This window comes from Bos indicus x Bos taurus, chromosome 8, assembly GCF_003369695.1.
Source record: "Bos indicus x Bos taurus breed Angus x Brahman F1 hybrid chromosome 8, Bos_hybrid_MaternalHap_v2.0, whole genome shotgun sequence".
In the NCBI taxonomy this organism is placed as follows: Eukaryota; Metazoa; Chordata; class Mammalia; order Artiodactyla; family Bovidae; genus Bos; species Bos indicus x Bos taurus.
The window spans coordinates 61,295,960-61,308,896 of NC_040083.1; the positions used below are offsets into that span (position 1 = coordinate 61,295,960).

The 12,937-nt window shown below is 40.1% G+C and overlaps 1 protein-coding gene and 1 non-coding gene across 5 annotated transcripts in view; one reads left to right on the forward strand and one right to left on the reverse strand.

Moving 5' to 3' along the window:
• ZBTB5 (zinc finger and BTB domain containing 5) overlaps positions 1–12,937 on the reverse strand; it is a 28,805-nt gene that overhangs the window by 9,488 nt on the left and 6,380 nt on the right. Inside the window, exon 2 of one of the 4 annotated variants that reach the window (XM_027549676.1) lies at positions 2,403–2,561. The exons of the other annotated variants lie outside the window; for them this stretch is intronic. Coding sequence (XP_027405477.1) covers positions 2,403–2,506 — 104 coding nt within the window. The 5' untranslated portion in view covers positions 2,507–2,561. The remainder of the gene's footprint in view (positions 1–2,402; positions 2,562–12,937) is intronic. 4 annotated transcript variants of the gene reach the window in all.
• On the forward strand, positions 6,583–6,689 carry LOC113897995. The gene has a single exon (XR_003512495.1). It is a non-coding gene; the product is annotated as a U6 spliceosomal RNA (small nuclear RNA).

The following is a 12,937-nucleotide window of genomic DNA, read 5'->3' on the forward strand; positions in this document are numbered from 1 at the left end:
CACCACAGAGCAGGCCAAGTCTTCTTGATTGAGCGAAATGACAAGTAACCAGAGAACACACACCCTAAGATCCTTGGGAAGTAACAAAAATGACAAACTCTAAATCCAGCAGAACCAAGGGTCTACAGTGCCATGAGAGTATTAAGCCACAGGCCTTTGCTGTACCTTGAAAATTGCTGATGGTAAAATGCCTCAAAGCAGTGGCCATGAGTTGGCCATATTCATTGTTGAGTGAAGGGTCAACAACGGTAAGCGCAGCACACGTGCCCGTACCCCTACTCAATCAATCAGGGACCAGAGAGCTCAAGGCTTTGGGGAGATTAGTTAGACAAAAAGCCATCACTGCTCACAAGTTGACAGCCCCTGACTTGGAAAGTAAACACATATACTAATAAGTGTCAAGTTCCAAGAAGGTGATTATTTTATAGCAGTAACAGGGAAGAAACATTCTGGTTCAAGTTTATTCAAAAGAAATAAAACAGGGAGTTGTCTTAGGAAGCTGCACTGGCCTCAGAGTCACTCTGAGAGTTTAACTGAGACCATGTCGACTGGGGCCCTGTTAGGTGAGAGCAGGCAGCACCAGACACTGAGCTTACTGCTTTCTCTCCTAATGTGGAGACCAGAACCAATGCTGTAGTAACTGCTGAAGTGCCATCTTAAGTACTTTTCACTTATTTTATCTCTAATCTTCAAAACAACCCTGCCAGGTACGGCTTATTAATCTGACTTAACAGATGAGGGGAACATAAAAGACTAACTCCCCAAGTAAGTGGTATTTGGATGCAGCATATCAGTTTGAAAGAATAATGATATTCTGTCCAATGCCTTTCTTTTCAACAAGCAGCAGAAATATGACTATCTGAGGAAAAATAGCCTCCTTATTTTTTGAAATGTCAGTTACCTTGAGTATAACAAGAAACCACCACTCTTTTCCACAAAAGGTCATTCACTAAAATGTCAAACACTTAATGTTCAATCCCCTTTCTATAGAAATGGCATAAGTAGGAAGGAAACTGTAGTCTCAAAAGTACCATTCTGAGGAAATTCCGAGGGCTCAGAAACCTATGTGAAGAGACTATTGAGGTGGCTAAACATGCCCTGGAAAAAAAGCCAGAGATTTAAATAATGTTGGAAAATAGGTAAACAGTCCATATAACTTGATATCACCTAGAGATTGTCAGCCCTACACTAGATGCCCCAACAAACAGTCCTTGAAATCAACTTGAGTACTCCAGGCTCTTCTCAAAGCACCTTAGGGACAGAACTATAATGTTCTGCTGTGCCTTACTGTCAGGGCAATACAGGATTCCTTACTTCCTCCTCCTCTTCTTTAAATTAAGATTTTTTTTTTTTTTTTTGACGCGAACCATTTTTTAAAGTCTTTATTGAATTTGTTACAATATTGTTTCTGTTTCATTTTTTGGTCAAGAGGCATGTGGAATCTTAGCTCCCCAACCAAGGATCGAACCTGCAACCCCTGGATTGGAAAGCAGAGTCTTAACCACAGGACCACCAGGGAAGACCCAGGGCTCCTATCTTCTTAAGGGGCTCTAGAAGTTGTGAAACTAAATCGTGACATTAGAGATGATCAAAACCTGGAGAAACACTCATTCTCTATAAATTAATAACTGTGTTGAATTGCCCATTTAGAGATAACTCCAAACTAATTTCTCCTTAATGATAATATTCTTTTATCTCAATATCATGTAATCAGTCAATTTATGATCATTTAGATTAGCAATAGAAATCAAATTCACTACGATAAAAGCTAATTTTAGCCATAAAACTGGCCAATTAAATTATTCAACTGTTCTTTCCAGTATCTAGAGTGTCAGGAAGCACTTCAGGATAACTCAGAGTTCTTAACTGAATACAATAAGTTCATTCAACTGATTTAAGGAGAAGGGGATTTATGATTAAAGGATGTCAGGAAGCTCACAAAATCTCCAGGAGGGTGCGAGAGCAGTACTGGAATGAAGCAGAGCGTCCAACCACATTATGGAAATCATTATTGCCACAGCCACTCGAACTTTGCATGGACCCTGCTCTGGATTAGCTGCTCAGAAAAGTAGCCGCCACTGCACCTTCTAGACTAGCACTATCCAGTAAAACTTTCTACAGTGATGGAAATCACCAGCATAGTTGCTGTGCTGTCCACTAGTCACTGGCGGCTACAGAGCACCTGAAATGTGGCTAGTGTAACTGAGGAAATGAGCTTTTAATTTTATTTAATTTTAACTAATCAAATGTCTCCTGGATGGGCCAGAGTAATTCTAAATGCTCAAATCATTCCATATTGCTCACATCTGCATCCAGACCCCACTCAGGTACCTATGACCAAGGGAACCTAGTTCTCCTATCTGCGCTGTAACTATGATTCTACCTCGGAAAATGGGACTCACGATTTACAGCCTATCCAGATGTAAAGGCTGGGGTGTTCAAGGCTCTGGACAGCGGCTACTCTAGCATTCCTCTGACAGTCTGAGCCCCTATCCACGCGTGCCATGTGCAGGTGACTTTGTAACACACTGCTCTACACGCAGTGGGGTGAGGTGATCAACCTGAAAACGAGAGAAGAAAAGTAACAGAAAGTCAAAAGAGCTGGTGTCACAGCACACGTGCACAGACAGCGCAGACATCTTTAACCAGCATTATCTTTTTATATTTTTTTGCTGCCCTTGGTCTTAGTTGCAGCATTCGGGATCTAGATCCCCAGTTAGGGGTCAAACCCACTGGGAGCACAGAGACCCAAACACCGGACCACCAGGGTAGTCCAACTAGCATTTACTGAGCCATTCCATAGGCCATGATAAGGAAATAAAGCTCTAGGGAATTTAAAAAACTGAGGCTACTTAAAAACACGTATTTCTAAATTAATTTTAAAATAACAGTATATAATTACATATTAATTTATGAAAAATAGTATCTCCCACCAAAAAAAATGAGAGGAATTGTTTTACATTTTTGCATTAACAGAAGACAGCTAGATTCTCATATATGCTTTTGCATTCAGGCTTTTGCAACATCACACACAAGTGTACACTCATGAAAGATGTTATACTGCAGCCTGGATGAGAGAGGGGGTTTGGGGAGAACAGATACAAGTATGTGTATGGCTGAGTTCCTTCACCGTTCACCTGAAACTATCACAATACTGTTAATCAGCTATACCCCAATACCAAATAAAAAGTTTTAAAAGATAAAATAAACAGTAAATTAAATAATAATGAGGAGAGAGGCACTGTTTTACATTTTTGCACTAACTGAAGACAGCTGGATGCTCATATTGCTTCTGCAATCAGGCTTTTGCAATATCACACACCAGTGTACACTCATGAAAGAATGACAGTGAAAAAAGTAAGTTTTTGTATCATTATGAAAATAGTTTTAACCTCACAGACTCCTTGAAAAACTCTCAGGGGCCCCTATTGGTCCTTGGACTATACTTTGAGAACTGCTGATCTAATGAAAATTCTAAGTATAGTGGGCGATGGAGGAATGGGGAGTGAGCACTGAAATGCACAGGGCAAAACTAGTAGGAGAAATTATAAGGAGAAATTAACAGACTCATAAAAAGACAAATTCTTATCTCTAACCAGGGGAAGTCAATAGACTATGTTTAAACTGAAAAACTGAGTAGATCCAAGCATAGCTTTTCATACATGTATATAAATATCAAAAGAATTAGCTAAGAGTTGAAAGTGGGAGTCTTGGGGAAGAGGAAATGGGATGCAGGGGGGCCAAGGCCTAGTACTTAACAAATCTTGTTGGATTATTTGACTTATGTGTATGTACTTAGCAAATTACTGAGACATACATATATATCTTTAGTAAAATTTATTTTTAAAACTATAAAAAGAGCCTGAAGAGACCACAATTACCCCCACCCTAACACACACAATTAGAAAAAAGTTGCAAAAGAATTCAGTTCAGTCGCTCAGTCGAGTTCAACTCTTTGCGACCCCATGGACCGCAGCATGCCAGGCCTCCCTGTCCATCACCAACTCCTGGAGCTTACTCAAACTCATGTTCATTAAGTCAGTGATGCCATTCAACCATCTCATCCTCTGTTGTCCCCTTCTCCTCCCGCCTTCAATTTTTCCTAGCATCAGGGTCTTTTCAAATGAGTCAGTTCTTCGTATCAGGTGGCCAAAGTATTGGAGTTTCAGCTTCAACATCAGTCCTTCCAATGAACACCCAGGACTGATTTCCTTTAGGATTGACTGGCTGAATCTCCTTGCAGTCCCAAGGGACTCTGACGAGTCTTCACCAACACCACAGTTCATAAGCACCAATTCTTCAGTGCTCAGCTTTCTTTATAGTCCAACTCTCACATCCATACACGACCATAGCCTGGAAAAACCATAGCCTTGACTAGAAGGACCTTTGTTGGCAAAGTAATGTCTCTGCTTTTTAATATGCTGTCTAGGTTGGTCATAACTTTCCTTCCAAGGAGCAAGTGTCTTTTAATTTCATGGCTGCAATCACCATCTGCAGTGATTTTGGATCCCCAAAAAGTAAAGTCAGCCACTGTTTCCACTCTTTCCCCACTTATTTGCCATGAAGTGATGGGACTGGATGCCATGATCTTAGTTTTCTGAATGTTGAGCTTTAAGCCAACTTTTTCGCTCTCCTCTTGCACTTTCATCAAGTTCAGTTCAGTTCAGTCGCTCAATCGTGTCCGACTCTTCGCGACCCCATGAACTGCAGCACACCAGGCCTCCCTGTCCATCACCAATTCCTGCAGTTCACTCAAACTCATGTCCATCCAGTCAGTGATGCCATCCAGCTATCTCATCCTCTGTCGTCCCCTTCTCCTCCTGCCCCCAATCCCTCCCAGCATCAGAGTCTTTTCCACTGAGTAAGCTCTTCACATGAGGTGGCCAAAGTACTGGAGTTTCAGCTTTAGCATCATTCCTTCCAAAGAAATCCCAGGGCTGATCTCCTTCAGAATGGACTGGTTGGATCTCCTTGCAGTCCAAGGGACTCTCAAGAGTCTTTTTCATCAAGAGGCTCTTTAGTTCTTCTTCACTTTCTGCCATAAGGGTGGTGTCATCTGCATATCTCAGGTTATTGATATTTCTCCCGGCAATCTTGATTCCAGCTTTTGCCTCATCCAACCCAGCGTTTCTCATGATGTACTCTGCATACAAGTTAAATAAGCAGGGTGACAGTATACAGTCTTGACATACTCCTTTTCCTATTTGAAACCAGTCTGTTGTTCCATGACCAGTTCTAACTGTTGCTTCCTGACCTGCATACAGGTTTCTCAAGAGGCAGCTCAGGTGGTCTGGTATTCCCATCACTTTCAGAATTCCACAGTTTATTGTGATCCACACAGTCAAAGGCTTTGGCATAGTCAATAAAGCAGAAATAGATGTTTTTCTGGAACTCTCTTGCTTTTTCAGTGATCCAGCGGATGTTGGCAATTTGATCTCTGGTTCCTCTGCCTTTTCTAAATCCAGCTTGAACATCTGGAAGTTCATGGTTCACGTATTGCTGAAGCCTGGTTTGGAGAATTTTGACCATTACTTTACTAGAGTGTGAGATGAGTGCAATTGTGCAGTAGTTTGAGCATTCTTTGGCATTTCCTTTCTTTGGGATTGGAATGAAAACTGACCTTTTGCAGTCCTGTGCCCACTGCTGAGTTTTCCAAATTTGCTGGCATATTGAGTGCAGCACTTTCACAGCATCATCTTTCAGGATCCGAAATAGCTCAACTAGAATTCCATCACCTCCACTAGCTTTGTTCATAGTGATGCTTCCTAAGGCCCACTTGACTTCACATTCCAGGATGTCTGGCTCTAGGTCAGTGATCACACCATCGTGATTATTTGGGTCGTGAAGATCTTTTTTGTACAGTTCTTGTGTGTTATTCTTGCCACCTCTTCTTAGTATCTTCTGCTTCTGTTAGGTCCATACCATTTTGGTCCTTTATTGAGCCCATCTTTGCATGAAATGTTCCCTTGGTATCTTTAATTTTCTTGAAGAGATCTCTAGTCTTTCCCATTCTATTGTTTACCTCTGTTTCTTTGCATTGATTGCTGAGGAAGGCTTTCTTATCCCTCCTTGCTATTCTTTGGAACTCTGCATTCAGATGTTCATATCTTTCCTTTTCTCCTTTGCTTTTGGCTTCTCTTCTTTTCACAGCTATTTGTAAGGCCTCCTCAGACAGCCATTTTGCTTTCTGCATTTCTTTTTCTTGGGGATGGTCTTTGATTTGTTACACAGCAATAAATAACTGAAACAGTGTGAAACTTTGCATCTCCCAACAAATCAATATTCAAATACAATCCCCAAAGGACACTTTTATTAATATCTGGGGGGGAGGGGTGTCTGTCTATTAAAATCTTTGGGGAAAATCACTTTTAAACCATTCTTAGTCCACATGGAACAGATGAATGCCCCCAAACCTCTGAGTTCCAGAAGATCCAGGGAGGCCTGGCTAATTTGGTAACCACTTCTCTTGACTACAGTGATTGTTTCAGAGATGGATATGTGACCCAAGCCATACCAGAATTAGAGTCTGCCCTGGGGACTTCTGCTGGTACCATTTAAAAAAAAAAAAAAACAGATATTCTTGTGCTTGCTTTGGCAGCACACATACTAAAACTGGAACCATACAGAGAAGATTAGCATGGGCCCTGTGCAAGGATGACACACAAATTCATTAAGCATTTCATATTTTTCACTCACTGGGATCCTTTTTTTGGGGGACGGGGGGGCTGTGCCGCATGGCATTCTGGATCTTAGTTCTCAAACAAGGGATCAAACCCACACTCTCTGTACTCAGAGTGGGTTAACCACTGGATCTCCGGGCAAGTCCCTCACTGAGATCCTTATCAATGCCAGTGTTAGAGAAGAGAAAAAGGAAGGACTATCTCAAAAAAAATGAGAAAGAGAGAGGAAAAGAAAGAGATATTCTCTTCACTCAGACTGCAAGCTGTGAGGGAGATGTAAGTCTAACACTGATGGTGTCGATTTTTGCCTATTTGAGAATGAAGCCAACACAGAAGGAAGCAATTCCAAAGACAATGTACTGATGACATCAAGACCCTGGGATCCAGCCATGACAGTAGTTGGTATGATTCTAGGACTTTCTATTTCATGAGCCAACAAACTCCCCTTTTACCTTAACCAGGTTCATGTTGGATCTCTGTCACACAGTAAAGCTCAAATCATAATCTTTATAAAAAATATAAATAACATGGCTATATTGAAACATTTTTGGATCTAAAAAGAGTATTTTAAAACTTCAGTCAGTTTGGGAGGTATGAAATGTGATGGAAAGGAGTCATGAATCAAGATCATGCTTATTCAAAACTCAGAAGCATCTCTAACAAACTCAGAGATCCAGTCTAAAAGCTATAAAAGAGCTCATGCTAAGAAGATAAGTGTTCTATGAAAAGCTGCCTGTCTGAAGCCTTAAAACCAAGGAAAAAAGCTTCATATCTTTTTAAAAGATTTCAAAACATGACTGCGTTTATATGGCAGCAGATACCGCAAATAATTTACCAATTTCTAAGATAGAAGGAGGGAGGAGAAGGGGACAACAGAGGATGAGATGGTTGGATGGCATCACCGACTCGATGGACATGAGTTTGAGTAAACCCCAGGAGTTGGTGATGGACAGGAAGGCCTGGCGTGCTGCAGTCCATGGGGTCGCAAAGAGTTGGGCACAAGTGAGCAAATAAACTGAACTGTGTTTGACACGAAGCAAGTGTACACTACAATATTTATCTGTAGGAACAGATTGTTAGTAACCTCCAAACTAAATATAATTAAGAAAATACACTTATACCACTGCTTATTACATTAACATGATCAAGAGCTAACTGTTTTCTCAGTAGATTCCCTTTCCTAATAGTGCTTTACTTAGACTAATAAAAAAAACTTCATTTGTGTTCTAGGAGAACAAGCCAGTTAATAGCACATTTAAACTATCTGATTTATATACTGACCTACCCACATGCTTTTCAACAATATACTTAGTTTGTAAAGAAAAGTACACCCATACTCAAACATCATCTACCACACAGCAAGCGATCTGCTGCCCATCTGCCAGGGAGGACCTGCAAGGCTCCACCACTAAGAAGCATCTTAACATTCTAAGAACTCTTATATTCAGTATCCCTAATCTAGATAAAACCCTAGCAGAAATATAAACAGAACTTTCCCTCTACTTGTAGAGATGACAAAAGTGAAAATGAATGTATAAGAGTACAAAACAGGCAAGGTCCCAGTCAAGCAGGCTAGAATTTTGATGGGGTTCCAAGTCCTGGAATCCTACAATTCATCCATATTCTGATCTGACCAACTAAGTGAGACTAGCTAGGCACGCAGGTGCCCAAGGTTAGCTTCAGATACCACATCCATCAGCCTACTTTCTTTCTTTCAGTTTGGCTGTGCTGGGTCTTTGTTGCTGGGCATGGGTTTTCTGTAGTTGCAGCAAGCAAATTTCTCATTGTGGTGTCTTCTCTTGTTGGAGAGCACAAGCTCTAGGCATGCAGGCTTCTCTAGCCTGCATGCAGGCTTCAGGGATGCAGCCCTGCATGTGGGCTCAGCAGTCATGTAGCAAGGGCTCAGTTGTGCCACAGCATGTGGGATCTCCCTGGATCAGGGATCAAACCTATGTTCCCTGCATTAGCAGGCTGATTCTTAACCACTGGATATGACTAATTTCATGGTATCTCTGGTTCTGTTGTGTCAGGGCTGGTTCAGAAATTGGACTTGTGTGCTAAGACTTTTCAGTCATGTCCGACTCTTTGTGACCCTATGGATTGTAGCCTGCCAGGCTCCTCTGTCCATGGGATACTCTAGGCAAGAATATTGGAATGGGTTGCCATGCTCTCCACCAGGGTATCTTTCCAACCCAGGGATCTCTCCAACCCGAACTCGTGTCTCTTATGTCTCCTGCATTGGCAGGTGGATTCTTTACCACTAGCACCACCTGGGAAGCTGAAATTGGACAGATTAAGTCTATTAAAAAGGAAGTCCATAAATAACTGAATATGAGCATGACTGGGGATGTCAAGCTAATGCCAGAAGCCCTTACCATTTCACCCTACTCTTCAATGCTCCCACTTCACCACCTTGTTTTCCAGTGGAAAACCCCTAGGAATTAGCTGACCTAGAACTTTATAATTCAGTCTGAATAAGTTATTAGCGCCCTACTTATACTCCAGTGCAAAGTCAAAATGCTTCTACTAAAACCGCCTGTGGAGGCCAGGGACTATATTTCCTCTCTCTCTCCCAAAGTGCCTGATATAAACTCAATGAAGTATTTGTAAAGTAATTTTAGATATTTTATTGGCCCCTCATGCAGCATGTGGGATCTTACTTCCCCGACTAGGGATCAAACCTGTGCCCCCTGCATTGGACGTAAGGCATTTTAACCACTGGAATTTTGTATATAGATGAAATATAACACCGTATTACCCAACAAGTCATTTTCCTGAGAATCACAACTATCCCTAAAATCAGCCAGAAGTCAGAAAGAAGAAATCTCAGAAATCCAAAACAAAGATCAAAGCCTACACATATATGAAAGATTTCCTCACAGGGAAGTCCTGAAGCCCTCACAATAGTCTTTTGTTTCAAACAAACAAAATTCAAGTTTTTCTAGTTTTCTAACTAACTGAAGACAGGCACAAAAAATTCTAGAATGAGAACCAGAGGCGGCTGCATGCTGACAGCTGCAAAAAGGGACAGCTGACCCACTAAGGGGGAAAAGGGGCCCAGCAGCATGTACTAGAGAGGCTATTAAACCTAAAGATCTTAAAAGCCAAGGAAGGTGCTTGTGAATTTGATTTACAAATTCATTCATCTAACATTTTAAAGCTCCTACTTTGTTTAAGATTAAGCACTGTGGATCAGAGAATTTCTAGGGCACAGTCAGTCTTTACTGTCACAGGGGCTTAGTGGGCAACAAGACATACACAGATAACCATAGCTCAAAGAGAAAAGCATTAAGTGCCACCAAGAGATGATGGTACTCAGGAGTTCAGAGAAGGCAAAGGGTATTTTCAGCTTCATGGTGGTTCTGATACCAGAGCTAGGAATTATTGGTTTGGATTTGGATAAACTGTAGATGTAAAGTACATTCTAGACAGAGGTAAAGGCAGGGAAAGGTTTGAGGTGGGGGAAGCAATGCATTCACTCTGGCTGCAAACTAGGTTAGGCTAGAAAGACAGGTACTGGAGAGTGAATGCTCATAACTGATATTAATGATTACCGTGAGTCATCAGAAAAGCGAACCATGAGAGGCACACAATTTTGAACTAAAGACTATTATCATTTTTTCAGATAACTTTTGTAAAAAGCACTTTTTTTTTTTATGTATTGTTCACAGTATGTCAGGGCTCTGGGTTGCAGCATAAAGGTAAGTTGCTGAGAGGTTACTGGTCTGCTCACAGAACTGATGGGAAGGCTGGCCATCTAAGCTTGAACTGGGCAGCAGGAACCATCTGGCCAGAACGCAGTCTCTGTCTGTGTTGGACAAGCCACTAGCACAAGGAAGCTGACTCTACAGGGTATCTGATCTCCCTTTCCCTTCTCCTATCACTAATTTTTATTCTTGAACAGGTTTTTTTTTTTTTTTAAGAATACATGAGATGAAATGTGAAGTGCACTTGAAGCAATTGTACTGCATACTGAAATACGTTGTCTCAAGGAAAACTACTTGTGTAATTTTTGAGACATAAGCTGAACTGTTTTCTTCAAATACCATTTTTACTTGGAAGAACAAACAACAGACAAACTATGGTTATTCGGACTTGAGTATCTGCCAGACATTTTCTTGAAAATGAAATGAGCCTGTCATTTCAATGAAAACAATCTACAGTATTTGCTGCCTATGATAAAATTTGAGCTTTCAGGTGAAAACAAACCTTTTGGAAAATTTGTGTTTGCCACCATAGGCTTCAAAGCATCCCAAAACTCAAAGTCTTCTGACAAGACCATTGGTAATGTTAATGTCATGTGATTTTTAAAATACTGTATAATAAGTGGGTCAACATTTGAAAGATCTGCATAACTCAGTGAAACAATATTTTCCAAACATCCAATGTTGTAATCATATCACAAAATAATGTATGGGTAAAAAAATTCAAAGTGCAAGATATAAACTAATATATTTTAATGCAACCATATGATATGGCTTCACATCCTACAGCAACTAAACACTCAAGAAAATTACATCTGTCAAGTTTGTTACAGTATCAGAAGAGAATATCCAAGTTCATCTGAAAAAGCTACTAAAATACTCTTCCTTCCAACTACACATTTGTGAGATGCTTGATTTTTCTTTCAGGCTTTAATCAAGAGTATAACACAAGGGACTTCCTTGATAGTCCAGTGGTGAAGACTCTGCACTCCCAAGGCAGGGGGCATAGGTTTGATCCCTGACTGGGGAACTAAGATCCTGCATACCGCACAGTGCAGCCAAAAATAAAAATAAAAATAAATATATCACATCAATTAGAATATTAGAAGCAAGTATGAGAATCCACCTGTCTTCTATTAGACATTAAAGAGATTTGCAAAAAATGTAAAATACTGCCATTCCAAGCACTCTTGGTACCTAGAACTTGGTTTCAAATACAATTCTCTAAAAAAAGAAACCAGGGCTCCTTGAAGAAGTGGATAGTTCTAGGACTGGGGCAGGAAATATACAAAATAAGCCTGCAGCATCTCACAGTACTAAAGTGTAAGGAAGTACTTCAAGCAAACAAACATGATAATGGAAGTAGGTGAAAGCTCTTACCCAAAAGGAGTAAGAGCTCTCAAAGACCAAAGTTGGAACAATTGAACAAAAAGATAAATAGTACTGGATTATAACCCAAAATATAAATATCCAGAGGTCAATATTGATATAAATGATTAAACAAATGAGAGAGGAGACAGATCTGCTGTGCAGACAAATTCCAAATAATTTATGTAGCTACTCTGCCCTTAAAGGGGCTGGAACATAACTCTCCACTCCTTAGTGTGACTTCCTCCCAGGGTAAGGGATGGAAAGGGAGGGGAGGGGAGGGGAGCGAAGGGACGTAACAGTGGAGAAATCCGACCAACACTGTCTCAGCCAGGTGACCAAAGGCAACATCAACAGTGATAAATTATGTTGATAGTCTCCATCTTGGTATGTACCATATGTTCCTGTCATGAGGATGGTCTTCCCCGAAGACACCCATAACCTCCGTCTAACTGTGGGAAAAATCAGACAAATCCCAACTGAGGGATATCCTACAAAGTATCTGACTGGTACTCCTCAAAACTATCAGAGTCACTGAAAACAAAGAAAGTATGAGAAACTGTCACAGCCAGGAGCTTAAGGTGACAAAATGACTAAATGTAATGTCATTATATTTAGCAATGAGATCTTGCAACAGAAAATTGACAGGAGGTAAACAACTAAGAAAGCTTGAATGAAGAATGGACTTTAATTAATAATAAAGTATTGATAATGGTTCATTAATTATAACCAATGTACCATACTAATGTTAGATGTTAATAATAGGGAAGCAGGGTGTGGGTTTATATTTATGGGGACTCTGTACTATCTTCACATTCTATACATCAAAAACTGTTCTAAAAAATAAAAAAAATTTTTTTTTAATGCCACTCTTTTCACTAGATATTTGTTTTGGAAAACAGTTTTCATAAAAATGTTATTTATGTTAACATGTAATAGGTTTATTTTTAATGAACACTTAAAATTTTCCCTCAATATTAATTTCTAATATGTTAAATATCATAGCTATAACTCATAAACTCTTTGGAGTCATCAACAATTTTTAAATGCATAAAGGAATTCTAAGGAATTCAAAAAGTTTGAAATAGCACTGAAATAGGTTAAGTTTCACATATATGGAAAATGCATATTTGTGGAATCTCACTTTAAAAAATAGAATAAATGGAACTTTAGTGTAAAGGTAGC